The sequence below is a fragment of the Cryptomeria japonica genome, chromosome 8 (genome assembly GCF_030272615.1).
Source record: "Cryptomeria japonica chromosome 8, Sugi_1.0, whole genome shotgun sequence".
Classification (NCBI taxonomy): Eukaryota; Viridiplantae; Streptophyta; class Pinopsida; order Cupressales; family Cupressaceae; genus Cryptomeria; species Cryptomeria japonica.
In genome coordinates, this window is record NC_081412.1 from 368,157,357 (window position 1) to 368,176,275 (window position 18,919).

The 18,919-nt window shown below is 35.0% G+C and overlaps 1 protein-coding gene across 3 annotated transcripts in view; it reads right to left on the reverse strand.

Annotated features, from left to right (window-relative positions):
• Positions 1-18,919, reverse strand: part of LOC131066316 (uncharacterized) — a 127,547-nt gene that overhangs the window by 12,590 nt on the left and 96,038 nt on the right. For all 3 annotated transcript variants that reach the window (XR_009111649.2, XM_058001053.2, XM_058001052.2), the window contains one exon: positions 5,484-5,613. Coding sequence is in view for 2 of the 3 variants with exons in the window: in XM_058001053.2 (XP_057857036.2) it covers positions 5,484-5,613 (130 nt within the window). In the remaining variant the exon portion in view is untranslated. The remainder of the gene's footprint in view (positions 1-5,483; positions 5,614-18,919) is intronic.

Below are 18,919 nucleotides of genomic sequence, written 5' to 3' on the forward strand. Positions count from 1 at the left end.
TTATCGATTATGGTAATCGATTATAGTGAATCGATGAAAGTAATCGATACACACTATCGACTGGGTTTAGATCATGCACAATATTCAATGCAGATTGGTAAACACAGATTTATGCTTGGAAGAACAATAGCAATGATGATCGATGTATGATCAGCCATTTGATCATTCAATCGAATTTATGCTTATTCATAACATGATTATTAATGTATGTATATTAATATATATAATAATAATAAACTCAATTATTATTATTATGTATATTGGTATACATATATAAATCATTCCAATGACGTAAGTCTCATTTACGATTATATTTATCTGACCGAAGCTATCATCATTAACACTCAGAAGGAGATTGTTAACAATGATTATATCTTAGTTTTCAGGCAGTTCATGATAATGTGTGCAAACGAACAAATTCAGCCCAGTAAACAATGACATATCAGGTCTAGCATTGAATGAACCCGATGGGAGCATTGGTCATTTGTTCGATAGCAAGACTTGTGGAGGACAAAATTGCTTGGAGAGTGATGATAGTGGGATACAGAACAAAATAATAGTGGGATAGACATTGACATCTGGTTGTACTAAATGAGATTGTTAAGGATGCGGACATTTCTTGGGCATTCATCCATATATTTTTTTAATTTAATACTTAAAGTAGTTTAACACCTCACTCAAGGCATTGAACTTGTAAAGCATTGAAGAAACAAATCAGGGATCGTTACAGGAAAGAATGCAACTCAGAAATAAATCATCTGTCTGTGGCACTGGCAGCTATTGCACACCTCTTGTTCACTAGTAATTGTCGTTTCCTTGATTTTAAAACTTGGTCTTAGGTTAATTGTTATAATTGAATCAGCCACGAAGTGATTAGCATCAGGGAAGGATGGTGTAGACATCAATTTCACCATAAGAATTCAGTAATCTACATTATTGCTTCATCCTTCAGTGATAAATTTTATGGCGTACCTTTAGGGAATTAGCCCAACCATAATAATCATAAAATGGTATTTAAATTGATTCTATGTTAATATCTTAGAATGATTATAAGTTAGAGCATTTAAAGAATTATTGGATTTTTATTATTTTAGGAATGCACAACCTCATCTATGACGACATGTCAATGATGACATTGCACATGCAATAACAATTGGTGCACATGTATACCTACCATGTCAAGTAAGGTTGATGCAATAGTTATTAAAAAAAATATTACTTGGGTTCCCTCAAGTTAAATTTTGGGCATGACGGAGTATGAGAAGGCTTATGAATGATTTAATATATTTAATTCATAATAAAATAAAATATAATAATACACCAAATATCTATAATATGATAATAAATAGGTAGGAAGAGTAAAATACAATTAAGGAAAGTTAGTATGCCTATGTAAGTTAGAGTAGTTATGTAATTTAGCAATAGAGGTTATGATATTTAATCCCTTTAGACATAATTAGCCATCATTCTTACACTTAGTTAAATCGAAGAGACAAATATTTAAAGGAGAAAAAAAAATTATTCGGATTGTCATGTCACTAAAAAGTGGGCATGACGCAATTCATCCTATGAACAGCGGCCAGCAATGTACACTTAAATCGCTCCAAACACCAAGAACTCATTGACCAACACTATATAACACTCTTCATACCATGGCATCCACATTCTTTTCCTGACAATTCTTTTTCAATCCTTCCAACTTTTTGATAATTTGTCTAGCCTAGAAGACTTCACAAATTAATCTTCGATTGTTAAATCTTTACATGAAACCTGTATGATTCCATCTGATGATTGTCTAGGGCAGATCTCTCACTGCCGAAACCAATTCCCTTAGGGTTTCCATCCTAGGATTTGCTCCCCAAAAAAACCTCCAAACTCTACAATAGAGAAAAGTAAGCAAGCATGAGAAAATGAGATCTCAAATTCTCTTTTTATATTTTCCCATGGCACATTCCCAAAGAGGCCTTTTAATTTCATGCTTAAAATATTACATTAAAGCTCACTTATAGAGTGGCTTTTAATATTTCACTTAAGTCACTTTATAAAATTAAGTAAAATCATTCATAAAATTTGCTTTATTGGACAACTTTATTTAATTAATTAATTTATTCCCTGATATAGCCCAAAATTAGTTTATAGGAATAAATAGGCTAAATGGTTCATTTTTCGACTACTCCACACAAGGTGGCATTATAGTCCTCCCTTCCCAAAATTGCTTGTCCTCAAGCAATCGAAGATCATTTGTTCACCTACCCAAGGAGTATCCTCTAAAGGCAAGTCCCTCCATTTCATGAGATTTGCTTCAGAACTTCTGCTCCTCAACCTCTTCACTCTATGATCCAAAATAAAATTAGAAACCAAAAACCAATCTGCTATCATCATCCAACAATAGAAGTTCTTGTGATGAAGTAATGTGTTGCCAAAGTCCCCTTTTGAGGCAAGAAACGTGAAACACATTATGAATCTTACCATTTATAGGCAACTCCAACACATAGGCTACTTCACCAACCCTCCATGCAATCCTCTAAGGGCCATAGAAGCGAGGCTTCAACTTCTCAACAACTCTTCTTTAGAGAAGATTGACTGTAAGGCTGTAGACACGAGAAAACTACCTCAAAACTTCTCTAAATTCTATGCCTATCTACATAAAGCTTTTGCTGATTCTGTGTAGTTTTAATATTATCTTTAAGTGACTTAATTTGAACATGTACCAAACATCTAGGAGCTTACCAAGCCAAGTCAACTATATTTCAAGTGAGATGTTGCAAAATGAGTAAAATCTTTAAAGACACCATAGTAACCACTCCTCTTAGGTGCCAAAGTAAGTGGAAAAATCCACTGAAAACTCTAACCAGGGTGAGTGGAAATGTAAATCAGTTGTAGGGTTTTTCACCAAAAAGAACACACCAATCTTCTCTGAAATTCACTAGTAATCTTTGAATGAAATTACTCTGACAACTAGGAGCTATCTTTCAAACTTGAAACTGTGGTCAAGCTAGGAGGGCATGCAGCCCCGAAGCCAAGTCTTTGAAGATATTTCAGCAGCACTTCGTTATCAAAACAATAGCATATGAAATGAGCCTCTCAAAGTTGCTTTTATAGCTTTTCTCAAAGAATCGACCCTCTTCTCTACGCAATGTGGGATTAAAAGTTTCACTTTATTTTATTTCCCTTTTCATGTGCACCAATAACTTAATAAAAATTATTAATAATTCCCAACTTGGAGGACCACATGAGAACATCTTTTAAAAACAACTTAAAGTCATTGAGCCTAGGCGTGGGGGTCAAAAAGCAACTTGGAATTATAAAATCATTTTAGATATTACCTTTCCTAAAATGGATTCCAAGAGAACCGAATGAGCCACCCCTCAAACTGGACTAGCAGAAATAGAAACCAAATGTTGTATTGTATTTGCTAAAAATAGTACTTACTAAAAATATCATACTACCAAAAATAGTGACTCCAAACACCTTTTAAACACAATCTGAGTAGCCGTCAAAATTTACTAAAAATAGTAAGTTTAGAAATCTCCTCTGATAGAAATGCATGTTATACCACTTTGAAGCTCCTGAGAAACAAAAAAAAACCCAAAAGGCAAACTTCCAAACTCCTGCAAACACCCTTCTAAAATCCACCCGGAAAGAAATCTCCTCTGATGGAAATGCATGTCATACCACTCTTAAGTTCTCAAGAAACCCAGAAACACCCAAGAGGCAAACTTCCAAACTCCTGCAAACACCCCTCTGAAATCCACTCGAAAGATGGAAACCCTAATTTAGTCTCTAATTAGCCTACGGGTTTCTAGAATAGGCTAAAGATTCATCTAATAGTCTAGAGCTAAGAAGGGGGCATTACACAGTTGGAACCTTGAGGTTATCCCCTTCAATCAGTCTGAACAACATTAGGGATTTCCTTATTCAAGAGAGGATAGGATACTTAGCATTCTATTTTGTGTTGAGTGAAAGAGTAGCAGCACTTTTCTCGCATCAACAGGTGCTAACATAGATCAAATCCCGATTTCTCTTGATCAACAGTAAGGGAATATTTTTGTTTAAAATGCCATTGATTCCTAAGATATTATAGATTTGATTGTACCATTTGGAGTGTTGCACTGAAAGCAAATGAGTGTAATAAGAATCCTCAGGATGCTTGAGAGATCTATAAATGTAGAGCTTGGCTTATTGCACTAGCAAATGTTTAAATACCAAACAAAAGCCTCTTCTCACCTATAAGAAGAAAATGAGTAATTCCCTAAACAATGCTACTTTTCACAAGGACAATCAATTTATTCAGTTGAATGCAGTAGTAACAATCATAATGGATGGAGAGCCAAAAGGAGAGGATTTTCCCCTTTTCCTAATTACTGGTGAGAGCAATAAAGCAACTACAATATGACTTGGATCAGCTCCCATCAAATGTATGACCAATTACACCTCTACCTTCGTTCTTGTGCAATCCTATCTTATCACTTAACCTAGAACACCTACTAGGGTTGATAGAGAGGCTGAGCTGAGCTTTAAGCCCAAAGCACCGCCTTCATTCCCCAGCCTTCCGTATAATCCTGAAGGTAGATAAAAAATCTTTCTATCTACCATCTCCATATTGGCAATCAACTTTAGGATCCTTAAAAACCAAGCACTCATGCTGAAGAATAGATATGGTTGTTTCTGATTGCACAGTGGAGGATGGAAAATGGTCACCAAACTCTTCAGTTTTTAAGGACTCCATTCTTATTGCATTGGTCAACATCAATAATTCCCTCAATGGAATTTTTAAGGCTCTGGAAGAACGAATAGTCCAGCATTGTAACATTTAGCATCTGTTTTTACTTCCTGTTTAATAACCTCCAAGAAATCAAGGAAAATCAAAAGGTCACTAACAGCTGCCTTTCCAAACAAGTAGATAGCCTTTACATGCTGAGGTATGTTCATGACGATATTCTCAATCACAATGAAGCATTTTAAAAACTTCTTGGTGCTGAACAAGCCCAAAAATAAGAGGCTTTTTAATCTTATCCTTTCCGACAAAACTTTGCTAACAAAAGATACCCCTGCTGAGAATTTCAATGGTAGTGTGACTGCAACACATTTGAAGAACTGCAATTTCCAGGAGAGTGGCATGCAATACAGACTAGTCTTGGAATTTCGATGGCAACTCTTGTCCTCAAACTTAAGATGGGAAATAAAAATGCACAAACAATAGGAATCTTTGGTAAAATTGCTGAATTATGGTGTTTAAAACTTCTAAACTCAGCTATATGTTTAGAAATCTTGCTAAGTTATGGTAGTCAGTATCATCTTACTTAAAAACCATTGCTATGAGCATGGTCTAGGGTTTTGCAAGTCGTAAGTTTTTTTATTTTAATATACATTTTTTTCTTTATCAAGAAAGGGAGGAATGACAAAATATTTCCATATTACAAAAGTATCATTACGTCAATAACAAGAAAAGTGCCTATAATTTCTTTGCTATCAAACCATACCATCAGCCTGAGTCGCATTATCCTCAGTTAATGCCACAGCACGAAATCCAGAACAATGATTCACAGGGAGACCTTTCGTAGCATTTACTGACCGTGCTTTGGTTGTTAAAGATAATGAACCCTCCTCTCCCTGAAATAAGTGCATTATTAGAGAGCTCAATGATAGAAGAAATGAACAACTGTGATTATAAAGAATAATAAAAAAAAAGGTCTAAAAATGACCAAAATAGAGTAGTGGAACTACACAATGAACAGAAGTACGAAGTTCTAAATGTTACTTCAAGTACAAATACATATAGATAAAAGCAACCAATACAATGTGCATGTTCCTCCACCATAGAAAGGATTTCAGTTGGTACTCCTGATGCAGTCAATACTTGAACAATCCTCTTAATATATCTTGAATCATGTTAAAACATTAGATAAGGCTGATACGGTTCATTATCATCATTCACATTAGCACAGATGGCAGAAATTGAACCATGGGGAAGAATATTATTAAGCTATCTAGAGAATAATTGGAAGGCTGACTTATGAACACAGTTGGATAAATTCTCCATTATGATAGCTATCACCAAACAATGTACACATTAACCAAAGGTGGACATGAAGGAATAGGGTATCCCAACTGACAAGATGAAAATAGGATAACAAAAATAATGCCAAAATCAAAAGGTTTTAGGCCCTCCTAGGAAGAACAAAATCAGCACAAAGTGAATAAGTAGACCACAATATGGCTAAGTTTGGACTTTGGACACACTCATAATCTGTCTCTAAAAACTGTATAAAAGGACAGATTTCAGTGACATCGATTTACATTTTTGGAAGATAGTTTCATTCATTGTAACCAATTTTATTTCAGATCATAGATTGATTTATATTATATAAGTCACTTAGTGAAAAGAAAACTAAGATATACTCTATCAGGTTCTAAATGATTTGTGTAATAATTCCTACATTAATGATGATGTTTCTCCCTTCTATTGACACATTCATAAAAGTATAAGCTTTAGATAAATGCCCCAGACTGAAAAAAGCATTAATGCTGTAATTTCTATTGCACAATGAATTATTCTTTCTCGAGAATATCGATTCCTTGATAACTGTTTTCTGAGCTTTCTAGGGCATGTGTTCAGAACTTCTTTCAGTGCTATAAGAGGAATGTGGGGCTGCTACAGTTAAGGATCGTTGGTCCAATGTATTGAATAAGAATGTTAAAAATTTTATGGCATTTTGAGGTATTATTTTAAATAACGTTAAAAATATTAAAGCTAAATTAAATATTTAACTTTATTTTGTTTAGCTTAATTGACTTTATATTGGCAACTAGGGAGTTATAAGGTGTTATTTTAAATTAATGCCAACTTAGGGAGACACAAGGAGATGTTAAAGTTAAATTAAAAATTTGTGAAATCCTAATTACGGTGTGGAACTTGGAGGAGATAAAAAGGCTTTTTGGAGCTCATTTTTAGTATGTTGAAGATTATAATATCTCTGTTTGAAAACCATGCATGGTTCTTGAGATTGGACATGGTTCATCTCAACATTCCTAAGGACGAAAACCCTCTTGGAGAAGATTAGCTCCGATGCTGAAAGATCTATCGTAGCTAGCATTTGTTGGAGATATGGTTTAGGTATTTCGCAGTAAATTCAGATTTGAGTTATCTTTGCGTGGTTTCTTTTAGTGGTAGAATTGCATGAGATTTTGGGCATGGTTTTGGAAGTTTTGGTGGCTACATTTGAAAAAACATCTTTTTTGGCGAGGGTTTATCACTAATCCTTGGCATGGATATAACTCTTATTTCTTGGCATGAATTATATCATATCTTTCCTGGTGTGGATTTATGACTCAATGTTCCTTATTTCGTGGCGTAAGGCTATCCTTGCTTTGGCATGGAAGTTATACTTCTTGCTGGGTGTTGTTCTATGTGATTCTTTGATCTTGGCATGATGCTATTCTTATCTCTAGCATGGCTTTAATATTATAGAGGCATGAGCTATTTCCTTTCAAACGTGAGCTTTTATTTACTTGACTTCTCATCCTAGTGTGAGCCTCATCACCTACACACTTCGATTTGGAGATTTTAAGCAACACTTGATGGATGTGAGGAATGTTAATGATTTTAAAGCTGGTTGATATGCATTTCCTATGGCATAAGACTCTAGCTTGGGCGTGAGACCTCTTTCATGACATGGGCATTTGTAATTCTTGGCATGGAGATCCTTCCAGACGCATAATCTTTGTATTGACAAGAGCCTATTTCTAGGCATGGGCATTATTGATTCCTTCTATCATATTGTAGTATAATGTTAAATATTTCAGATTATCAACAATTTCATATTGAATATTGTTGCAATAGAGAAGGTGGTCTTGGAGCTTTGATTGTAGAAAAGTCTTCTCCTTTCTCAATGGCATTGACCCTTGTTATGGCATGAGCCTTTGATTGTTGAGCATAGCTTTATTGAGCATTATATTGATGATTTTGTAGTTTAACTTGGAGGTTTTATTCTTCTTGTAATTCTGAAATACTATGATTAGACTGCTATGTACTTCAAGGAATAAGATTTGCAAATGAAAGTCAAAGGTTTACTGTTGCTACTTTATTCTAAAATCTGCCTTGCTTGCTGTTTAAAATATTTTCTCTGTTGGTTATACTATGTAATGTCCCCATTTTCAGGTTCCCTTGCAGTGTAGCTAGAGCTGACTTTTTAGGTTTGTTAGCTTGATCAAAGGAGTATTTTGATGTTGCCAATCAGCTCAGATGGTTTAATGGAGTTGTATGACACTCTCTGGAGGGATTTCAGACAATTTGTCCATTCTTACTATTTTTAGTAAGTGTTAGTCTGGACACTGACTTGGTCAGTTGGCAGTATTAATATTTCAAGATAATTTGTGATTGCTTGAATAATTAAATTGAAGATATCTTGGCGACATATGGTGTTTAGATATTTTAATTTAACATGTTAAAACATTAAAGTTAAATTAAATATTTAACTCAATGTTATTTAATTTAATAAAGTGACTTTTTAGGCACCTAGGAGTTATAAGGTTTAAATTGTCAAATAAATTGCTTTCTTGAGGTGGATGCCAAATTATGGAGACATAAGGAGTTGATAAAGTTAAATTAAAAGATTGTGAAAGCCTAATTAGGGCGTTGGACTTGGTGTTTATAAAAAGGCATTTTGGAGCTCATTTTTATTATGTTGAAGATTGTTATTTCTTTGTTTGAAAACACTGCATGGTTCTGGAGATTGGACTTGGTTCATCTCAGCCTTCCTCAGGACAAAATCCCTCTTGAAGAAGATTAGCTCTGATGGTAAAAGATCTACCCTAGCTAATTTGTTGGAGATATCTTTTAAGTAGTTCACAGTGCATTCAGTATTGAGTTATCTTGCGAGGTTCTTTTCAATGGATGATTTGCAAGAATTAGGATATATATTGTTACATCTTTTGAAAGTGAGAATAATCGCTTTGATTGTTCTTTTGGAGTTAAAGGAAGTTTCCTATCAAGCTTTGGAGTGAGTATTTGCAGGGTTTTGGTGGAAACATCCGATTCAATATTTTGGCATGGAGTTTTGGAGGGGTTTAGAGGCGACATTTCATATATAATTCTTGGCGTAGATTCATCCCTTTCTCTTGGTGTGGCTAATGCTTCATTGCTTGGCGAGGATTTGGTGTTAAAGGTGATCCCTTGTCTTGGCATGAGGTAATTACTTTCTTTGGCTTGAAAGTTGAAGGTGAAACATCTGTTGTGGTATTGGTGTGCTAATTACTGTCGCTTAGGTTGTTTCTTAAGGTCAATATAACGATTGGCGAGTGCATAAGGAGGACAGAGGGTGGTGTGTTAATCTTGCTGCTTATGTGGAACTCTAATGTGTAAAGCCGAAATTACTTTCTAAGGCCAGCTACTACTCTTAAGAAGGAATTCATAGGAGTATAAATCTTTCCCCTGTCCACGTGAAGATAACAATACCAAATTGACACATAAGAAGGCAACCATCTGAAAAAGACAAATTGCAGATGAAGACAAAAATATAAAAGGGAATTGATTTGTTGTGGCTAGCAGGATGTGGCAAAAGGCAGTCTGAAAGAGTTAAATCAGAAGATTGGTGCTTTTTTTGCATGCTGATTTCAAAATGCATAGAGCTGATCATGAAGGGAAAAAGGGACTTTGTTTGTGATGTCTTGGCTAAAGAAAGAGGATATTGCTGCTGTTGAGTAGCTAATATCAGATTTGTAAGGATTCTTCTATTTCCCTTCCAATTTAGCACTGAAGACAAGTGAAGTTTCTTGGATTCAAGTTTATCACAGTCAAGCTGCTGCTGTAAGACATTGAAGGTTATTATACTAAGTCGATGTATGTTTGAAAGATAACAATGTTGGAATAAAGGATCAGATTGAGATATTACTTTCTTTATGTTTTGCCACTGCTAATTCTTTCTGTAACCAGGTCAGAAAACTGTGTTTATCTCTGAAATTTGTAACAAAGACATTATATCTGCAATAATTCAATAAGAAATTCTCTGTAGTATCTCAGTTTCAAAAGCAAAGGTTATAATCTATATTCTGTGATTTTGCTTATGAATGAAATAATTCAAAATTCAAAATCACCAAGCATTGCAACTAAACGCTTCCAAGCCAACTGTTTGAAAGCAAAAAAATTGGTAGCAATAGGGCAGCATACTATATACTATTATTCTATTATTTTTCCACGTATTGAGCAAGAACCAATAAATATGTTAGACTTGTAAATCTGAAACTGTGCATAAAAAGCTTACAAGCATATTGTTTGACAAAATATCTCAATTAGAAAAAGTGAAAAAAAATTGGTCCTAGAACAGGGTCGCATATTATAGCAGTATCAGAGCTTAAGAACCCACCAGCCTGTGGAGTTGTGAGTTGCATAACAGAATGTGTAAAGTCCCCTACTAAGTTTAGGCCTATTTTAACCATAATAATCCATCTCAACATACTTATGACATAAACTAAGTTGATTAGGAGAAAATTCCACCTTAACATGAATCAAATAAGTGATATTCTACAGCTCAATCATTTAACTATTAATAAATAAATTGTTCATTTATCACACATCCATAGTTCTTAATGCAAGTGTCAAACCAATTGTAATGTCCCCTATGTGAAAGTGTCTCCTTTCCCAACTTCTTAAATATTGGCAGTCGTAACAGAGAAACATATTCTTATTTCCGATATCAACTTAATAATTCTATCTGATTTATATTCTAATATTTATTTGTTTAGTCAAACTATATATATATATATATTCATTTTCAGTTATTATCATTATATATTACTGCAGAGCATTTACCAGTAAATATTATAATAATTATATTATTAACTGTATTTATGTTATTATTAATTTCTATCTAATAACATTATCGGGCTTCATTAATTAAGCATTCATATTAAGCACATTATTGTTCATACTGTTGGTTGAAAAACTCTAACTCTAAATCTATTCTAAATCTGGGTGAAACTCTGTCTTGTTCTCTTTTTCAGAAAAGACACTTATTATTTTCTCTTCTTTCAGAAAAGAATCACAGCTGAAAGCACAAATGACTAATGAAGTAAACTAAGTAAAGAAGCAAAGTTTACATTAAGGCACAAAGTCCTTCGTTGCTTCTCCGGGACGAAAAAACAGAAAGAAAGCTCAAAGTCTTCAACTATCTACTCTCCTATCAACCTTTTTAGATGATTTTTTGATAACTAAGCACAATATGTAGCAGCTCAAAGTCTAACTACATGATGCACCTCTTATGCACAAACATAGAAAATAAAAGCAGCACAAAGTCTGCAAGTTACCCCTTTTCTTGAGCATCCTACAATCGTTTTAAACGTGACAAGCAGCTCAACGTCTACAGTGTCAAATCTGAAAACCAATCTAAAACTCCAAACGCAATAAGCAGCTCAAAGTCTCCAAGATTGAGCTTGAATCTCTCTTGTATAACACCTCAAAACTCACAATCAATCTCCAGAAAATGTCGTCACATAACACCTTGAATCAACACAAAGTTTGAAAGCATTTTGCCTCTTTTAATTGACTGCAATCTGATTTACAACTAAGCTCAAAGTCATAGAGTGTACATACAAACTAGCAGAGTCTTGTTGCATTGCCAAAAAGATATAGATTACAATAGATCCCCTCAAGTATTTATAGGAGAGGAGCCTTGAGAAAAAGGTGGGAGGATCCCTACTAACTTGAGAAATTCTCTCAACCACCATGACTTATTCCAACTACAGTCCTAATCCTACTCAACTTGTAGTTGTTTTACATGTAATTACATTTTACAAAAATGCAAGTAAAAGTGACACTTGCAATTACAAAACTTGTTTTTACATGTAACTTGTCAAAACAAAATTAAAAATGCATAATTGAAACTATTCTATGCATCCGAAGACATGACTCTAACTACATCATCCTTTGTCTGTGATGATCTTCATGCTGCTTCAGGATACTAGAACTTGAAGTATTCAGGATTGGTGAAGACATCTCGAACCGGAACGAGAATTCGCATCCTTAATGATCTTTGTGTCCTTGGCCAACGAACATCAATCTTATCTTCTTGCTTGGGGTAGTACTGCCTTTTCAGGAGGCAAGTTCTTTGCAAGGCTAAAGTAAGAAGCCTATCTCTGTCTTCAAAGCATTCTATGCTCTCAATCATTCATATCACTTATCCATCTCCTTGTGTGGCTCCGTCATGTTGTTGTTCTTTCTTTGTATCATCCTCCAATCTTGGAATCTGCTTGTAGAATAAGGCCCATGCCTTAATTTGTTCGTTCGATAGATTGCGTTGGCAAACAAGACTGACAAGGGAAGGGATAAATTGATGCAAAAATGGGCTCACAAGTGAATTTCAGGTTTTGAGGACTGCATTACATGTGTGGAAAAACAAGAGCATTGACTTGCAATTGTGGAGAGTAAACATTCAACTTCATGTGTAATGGGAAAATACAAGTTTGCACTTGTAATTGGACCCTAGAGACTCATTTTCAAGTGTTTTTTTATTGCATTTTGGACCAATTTCGGGTTTTGGAAGGCTGACTGCAAATGCAAGTATTCACATGAGGCTAACTTTGACATGGTGAAAGGCCATACAAACCCAAAAGCAAGCATTTTCTTGATGGGAAAAGCATAGACATGTCAAATATCACTACTTGTAATCGGGTTTCAAAATCTCGATTACAAGTAAAATGTAAACTTACTTGAAGGGAAGAACACAAGCTTGTCTTATTGGGAATGCACATAAACATCTCTGATAGTCATGGCCATGATTGGTATGAGAGGCAAATTTAACTTGTAATGCAATGGGAAAAACTTTGCAAATCATCCATAATGGGAGTAAAACAATGGAGATGAAGAACTTTGACATTTAGAATAAAAGAAGCTTGCAGCTGCCTTGTGGAGATTTGACCATGGAGAGAAAATACAAAAGCTTCTTTGGAAAATCATTTTACTTGCTTTTACTTATGGATAGAAAACGTTTTCAGCAAACCCTAACCATTCGGGCAAAGAAAGAAATGCATCAATAAATAGTAACAAAGGAACAAAAATCTGTACCATGTCTTAGCAAATCTGCCCACGCGACTTAGCAACAAAGACTCAACTCTTCCTTAAAATGTGAAAAGAAGATGAAAACACAGACCAAAACGCCTCCTCTTCACATGTGGCCATGAAAGAAGAGGGGAAAACCAACTGAAAATCTGCCAAAACATGGCATGAATAGGGCGAGAAACAAGGATTAACTGAAGTTGCATATCTACCAAGTGTTCTTCATGCCAAAAATCTCTCCAGTCAGGGTACATATGAGCAAGAGCAAGTTAAAAATCCATAAAAACTGATTTCGGGTTTGGAAAGAGTCTTTACAAGTTTAAAATGACTTGTAATTCTTTACTTGAAGCAAATCGAGTTTTTCATGACTCATTACAAGCAGTGTTCCACGAGGACGCGTCCCCCCCCCTTTTTGGCCGCGTCTCCGAGACGGGGACGTCTCCAGGACGGGGGGACGGGGACGCGACGTCCCCTGCCGTCCCGCCACCGCCACCCAAGCGCCGCCGGAGACTGGGAGACGTCTCTGCGTCTCCCAGAGAGACATGGAGACGCCTCCACGTCTCCTTGGGAGATGTTTGGGCGTCTCCCCGTCCTTCGAGAGACGTGCAAACGTCTCTCAAGGGACGGCGAGACGCCCAGACATCTCTTGTCGCCCCCACATATATGCAATGCTTAAAATTAAAAAATAAAATAAAATGACTTTTTTGGGGGTTAAGGGGTAAACCCTAATTGGACGTGGGCCAATAGAAGAATAAAACCCGACGCCTTTAGAAAATAATAAGAGTAGTTTTGGCCTCATGGGGCACTGCCCCTCGACCCAGCCCTGTATCGCAACAGGGAACGCGCCGCAACTTGGGGACGCTGCCCCCAAACCCCCATTGAAAAATATAGGGGGAAACCACGCCGATAGAAGTACGGAAAATCTAACCTTTGAGTCTAATTAGGCTCCATATAACAACACAACTTAGAAATCTTGGTATTTAGATTTAGTATTTCAAATTTCCTATAGTCTCATTTGAAATGTAATTCTTATACTGTCATACATCTTTTCAAAACTAGTTTTTCAAGTACTATATGTATATGTATAACTATATCAGCACCACCACCCCGCCGTCCCCAAACTTAGGCCCTTGGTCCCCCCGTCCCCAACGCCCGTGGAACACTAATTACAAGTTACTTTTTACAAATAACTTGTAATAGGGCTTTTAAAATCACGTTACAAGTTACTTTTAAGAAAAATAAATAAAACTCACCAAAAGACTTGTAATTGGGTTTCAGAAACCCGATTACAAGTTTTAAAACTTACAAAACAAAGAAAAATAAAGGAAAGAGTAGGAAGTTTAAAGGGTAATTACAAGTTCTTATAAAATTGTAATTTTAAATTCACTTGTAATATGATCAAAAAGTCCCTACAAAGTAACTTAAAAGACAAATAATAGGAATGGAAAATAAACAAGTTACAAGTTACATATCTTTATAAGATTTCACTTGTAATTGTTTGAAAAAGTTCCTATTATATTAAAAGAAAAACTATCTTTTACTTGCAAAAGAAGGAAAATTTCCCACTCACAGTTCAGAGATCAAAACCTGATTTTGGAGGAAAGACCAAACAAACGAACTCAGAATGCGATGAAATTTGAAACGTGGATAAAGGATGAACCGAAGATTAGTCCAGTTCAAAAAGAAGCAAGAATTTTGCCTCAAAAAGCGTGCCTTAAAGTAAAATCTCCAACTTGCAATTACTGCTCTAAAACCTGAAATTGCACAGAAAGCTAGGAAAATGAAGGCCAAAACTCACCAAAACCAAGACAACAATGCCAAAGACACCCCTTGATGATTTAACACTAACAAATGTGAGTTTTGCACCTTGTAAAACGTGCCCTAGAGACAAAAATGATGCATTTTAAGCAAAAATTTCTAGGAATTATCACATTTTCAAAATTCAAAAATGAGGACAACACATACCCCCAAGAACAAGGATGTTTATTGCCTTCAACTTAATAACAATTTTGATACGATCTGATAGGATATTTTTATAGTCTACCCGTATGCTCATTTTCCCGATTTCGTCCTTTCTCTGTCGTTTCTATCCCCCAACATACTCCTAAAAGCAAGGGTATTTTATTCTATAGTAGTTCTGACAATTCTCACCCCCAAGAACCAATATATAATCTGCCTATCGTTTGATAACATTTTTTATTCTCATCTGATCGGTCTGCTATAACCTTTGGATCCCCTTCATATTATCCCCCATTACTCCTTTCGTATCCCCCCTATTACTTGTATGAGGCTATACTTATATTTATTTCCCAATTTGAGTAGTCGTGTCTCTTCGAGGGTTAGAGACAAGTCTTAAAACATGCCTCTACTTTATCGTGCCTCTTAGTGGTCATTAGCTTAGCATTAGTTTAGAAACCAATCTGTTTAGGATAATTAGATTACTAGATTAAAAAATGAAATAAATAAATAAATATATATCATTGTTAGTCAAATGTTATTATATCAATTTTATACGGGTGACATGACATATTGTAATATTTGTTTATTATCTATGTAATATAATATTAATTTAAATATTTCAAGAATATTATTGTTGATAAATATATAATAATATTTAATAATTTCAAATAATCATTCATTGATCAATATTATATTAATTAATAATAATAATTGTTTCATTTATGCTATATATAAAGATCAAGGAGGGGACATGACAGAATGGAAAGAAAGCTAAGTGCCATGATTGACATGATGTCACAATTATTGGACAAATTTGATCAAAATAATTCACAAGGCGATCAAACACATAGTTTAGAAACTAGTTCTACCAATCAACAGGTTCTCAGTGAGTTGAGGAATGCTTTGGCAGAGTATGACACCCTTCCTGATGTGATCAAACATCATTTGTCATTTGATGAGTTCATGAATCAGAAGAGTCTGAAATGGAAGAGGAGAGTGAAGGAACACTTGCCAGCTCTAAACCTTTTAGAAGATTGAATCATTTTGAGTCTGAGGAGATGGATGAAGAGGAGTGTATAGCAGAAAAAATTAAATAAGATGTTGCCTTGAAAAATGAGGACTTTGTGACAGAACATCAGGATGACTCTTTGGACATGCATGCAGCTACTGTGATTGAGGTTGTGCATCAAGAAAAGGACAAAACAGTAGCCTTGTATCTTAGTTTGGATTCAACTAGTGACGATTCTAATAACCTCCTTAATGATTCTTATGGAGCAGATGATGTTATTGAGTTCACTCGTGTATTTTCAAATTAAGGCATGGAGAAGCAAATAAGATGATGACTTCAAATCAGTTTTTGATGATCCTTTATCTTATTCCGGTGTTGTTAACACAGGTGGCTTTTGGTTTGACTTTCAAACCAAGCCTATGGAGAGAGTTGTTCATGATGACATCAGCATTGGTGAGTTGGAGAGTGACGTATTCAGAGAGACAACTGAGCAAGAGGAGCATAGTGAACATATTTTATCTAAAAAGAAATCAACACTTTAACACATGGGATTCGGGTGTGTTAGCCCCTAAGTATGATGAGGATCCTACATGGGATGAATTTCCTTGTGATCGTGATGATGTTCTGATTTGAGAACACAATACATGCATGGAGGATGGCATTGATGGTGTTGATTTTATTCTTGAAAGAAAATCTAATTTATCATTGCTTAAGGCTGTTTTTGAGCAAAAATTTCATGAGATTATTAATCCTATTGTTGAGCATTTTCATCAAGTTGATGTTAAAGAGGCACATGAGTCATGGGACAGCTATGGAGTTACTGCTGACAGGTATGACATAGGGTCTGATTTGTGTATTCATCATACTGCATGAACACGATTGGAAGAATCAAGTTGTGGTGTCCATTGATAACCCATTATGTGAGATGGGAGTTGGGATGACATATGACAATCCACATTTTGAGTTGGAGCATGGAACAACTCTTGAATGTAGCATTGCACTTGGTGAAAATAGAAAAGTGTGGGATCTAGGAGAAGATTTAGAACTTGAGTTGGAGTGTGGCTTCTAGCTTGATGTTGATCTATGTCCAATTTATGAGGTGATTGGATACACTCCTGGGAGACCACCAAATATGAAATGTGCAAATGAGGAGACAGGAGGATGGCATTTGGAGTGATATGAAACTAGGAGGTATCATCATTCCTTACTACACGAGGAAATGGATAGTAACTTGGGTATGCAAATTAATGATTTCAATTGAGAGTTATTGCATTAATTGTATTCACTTTGAATTGCTTCATTCTTGCATGAAGTTTGGTCTTGGGTTTTGGAGTTGGCCAACAAGTGGGACATTTCATACCTTGTCTAAGTTGATGAGTAGTATTACATGCTCTTCAATTGTAGTTGGCGATGTATCTTCTCCATGGGATGAATTGATTCATGGAGATTTCTACATTTCAGATTTTGAAAAGTTTCCAAACATTGTTCTTGTTCTGTGGTACCCCTCCCTCGATCAGACTTTTTAGATACTTATTTTGACTATGGTTGACTTTTTCAGTGGATATTAGTGGATACTTTATATGGCAATATTTTATTCAGATATTATGCTATGTTGTGTTATAATTTGATTTGAGATTCAGTGGATGTTGTTTATGCATTATTTCCTTATTGATGGTTAGATGTTTATTTTATTGGATTATTGACCATGGACTAACACATTTACTTTATGCTTCAGATGCATTATGTATATGTTGTCATGTATGTGTGAAGTGTATGGGGTGCGAGGAGATGATTTTCCTTCACTCACTTCGGTGAGACAGGGAACGACATGATTCTCCTTCACTGGTGTATCTACTGTGTTTGAATATATATATGTATGCGTGAATTGGTGATGCAGGAATTACAGGTACAAGGTACTGACTTCACCTGGTTCCACAGGTTTGAGCGTACCTAAATAATCCGATGGAAGTGGAGGAGATAGTCTTAAGGCCCTAAGTTTCACCCTTAGCCTTGATCGTCACTGAGCATTGTCAGTTGTCGGTCAACCTTCCCTATGTTGGTATGCGGGTCGTGGTTCTGTTTTGCTTTGTTGTTTGCGTGTTATGCATATATTAAAATTAAATTTAGAAATAATTGAGTGAGCGTATTTTTATGTTTAATAGATTAATCGAGTATTTTATTTGATTAGTTAAAAATCAAATTGTTGAATTATTTAGGAAATTTTATATTGTGTTTTCAATTGATTAAAAAAAAAAAGGATAACGATTATGTGTTTATTTTACCTTTATGCTTATTGATTGTTAAATTGATTTTCATTTTTGAAAAAAAAGGATCAATTCTTTTCAATTTGAAAATTTAAATTAAAAAGTCATTGTTTTGGAAAAAGAAATTAAAATTCTCTATCTTTCATTTAAAACATAAATTTGACCTAAAAGGGATATTTTTGGAAAGGAAATTCTATTTAATGCAAATCTTTTCCAAAATCATTTCATTCTACATTTGGGGATATTTTCTGGAAATTTTCTGTGTGAGCTTTTGGCTGGAGAAATTGTGGTTGGAGATTCTGGTTGAAGTTGGAGGCTTGCTCTTCTTCAACTTAATCTTCCTAGAAAGTTCACCAAGTTGGGATTTTAGATCTTTTATTTTTGCAAAATCTTGGTTTAAAAACAACCCTCTGTTAAGCTTATAAATTGAGTGTGCAAAGCAATTTGATTTTATGTATTTTTAATTTCCCTGTTGGTTGTCCAATTTTTATTTTCCCATTGTTCAAAATGGGGGGGTTATGCTGCCAAAATTTTCCATTTTGGGCAACCAGGGAATTGGGTGTGTTGAATTTGCTAGGTGTTTGAAAAGAATTTGGAAAGAAAAAAAAAACCACATACCCTGTTTTTGTGTTTTCA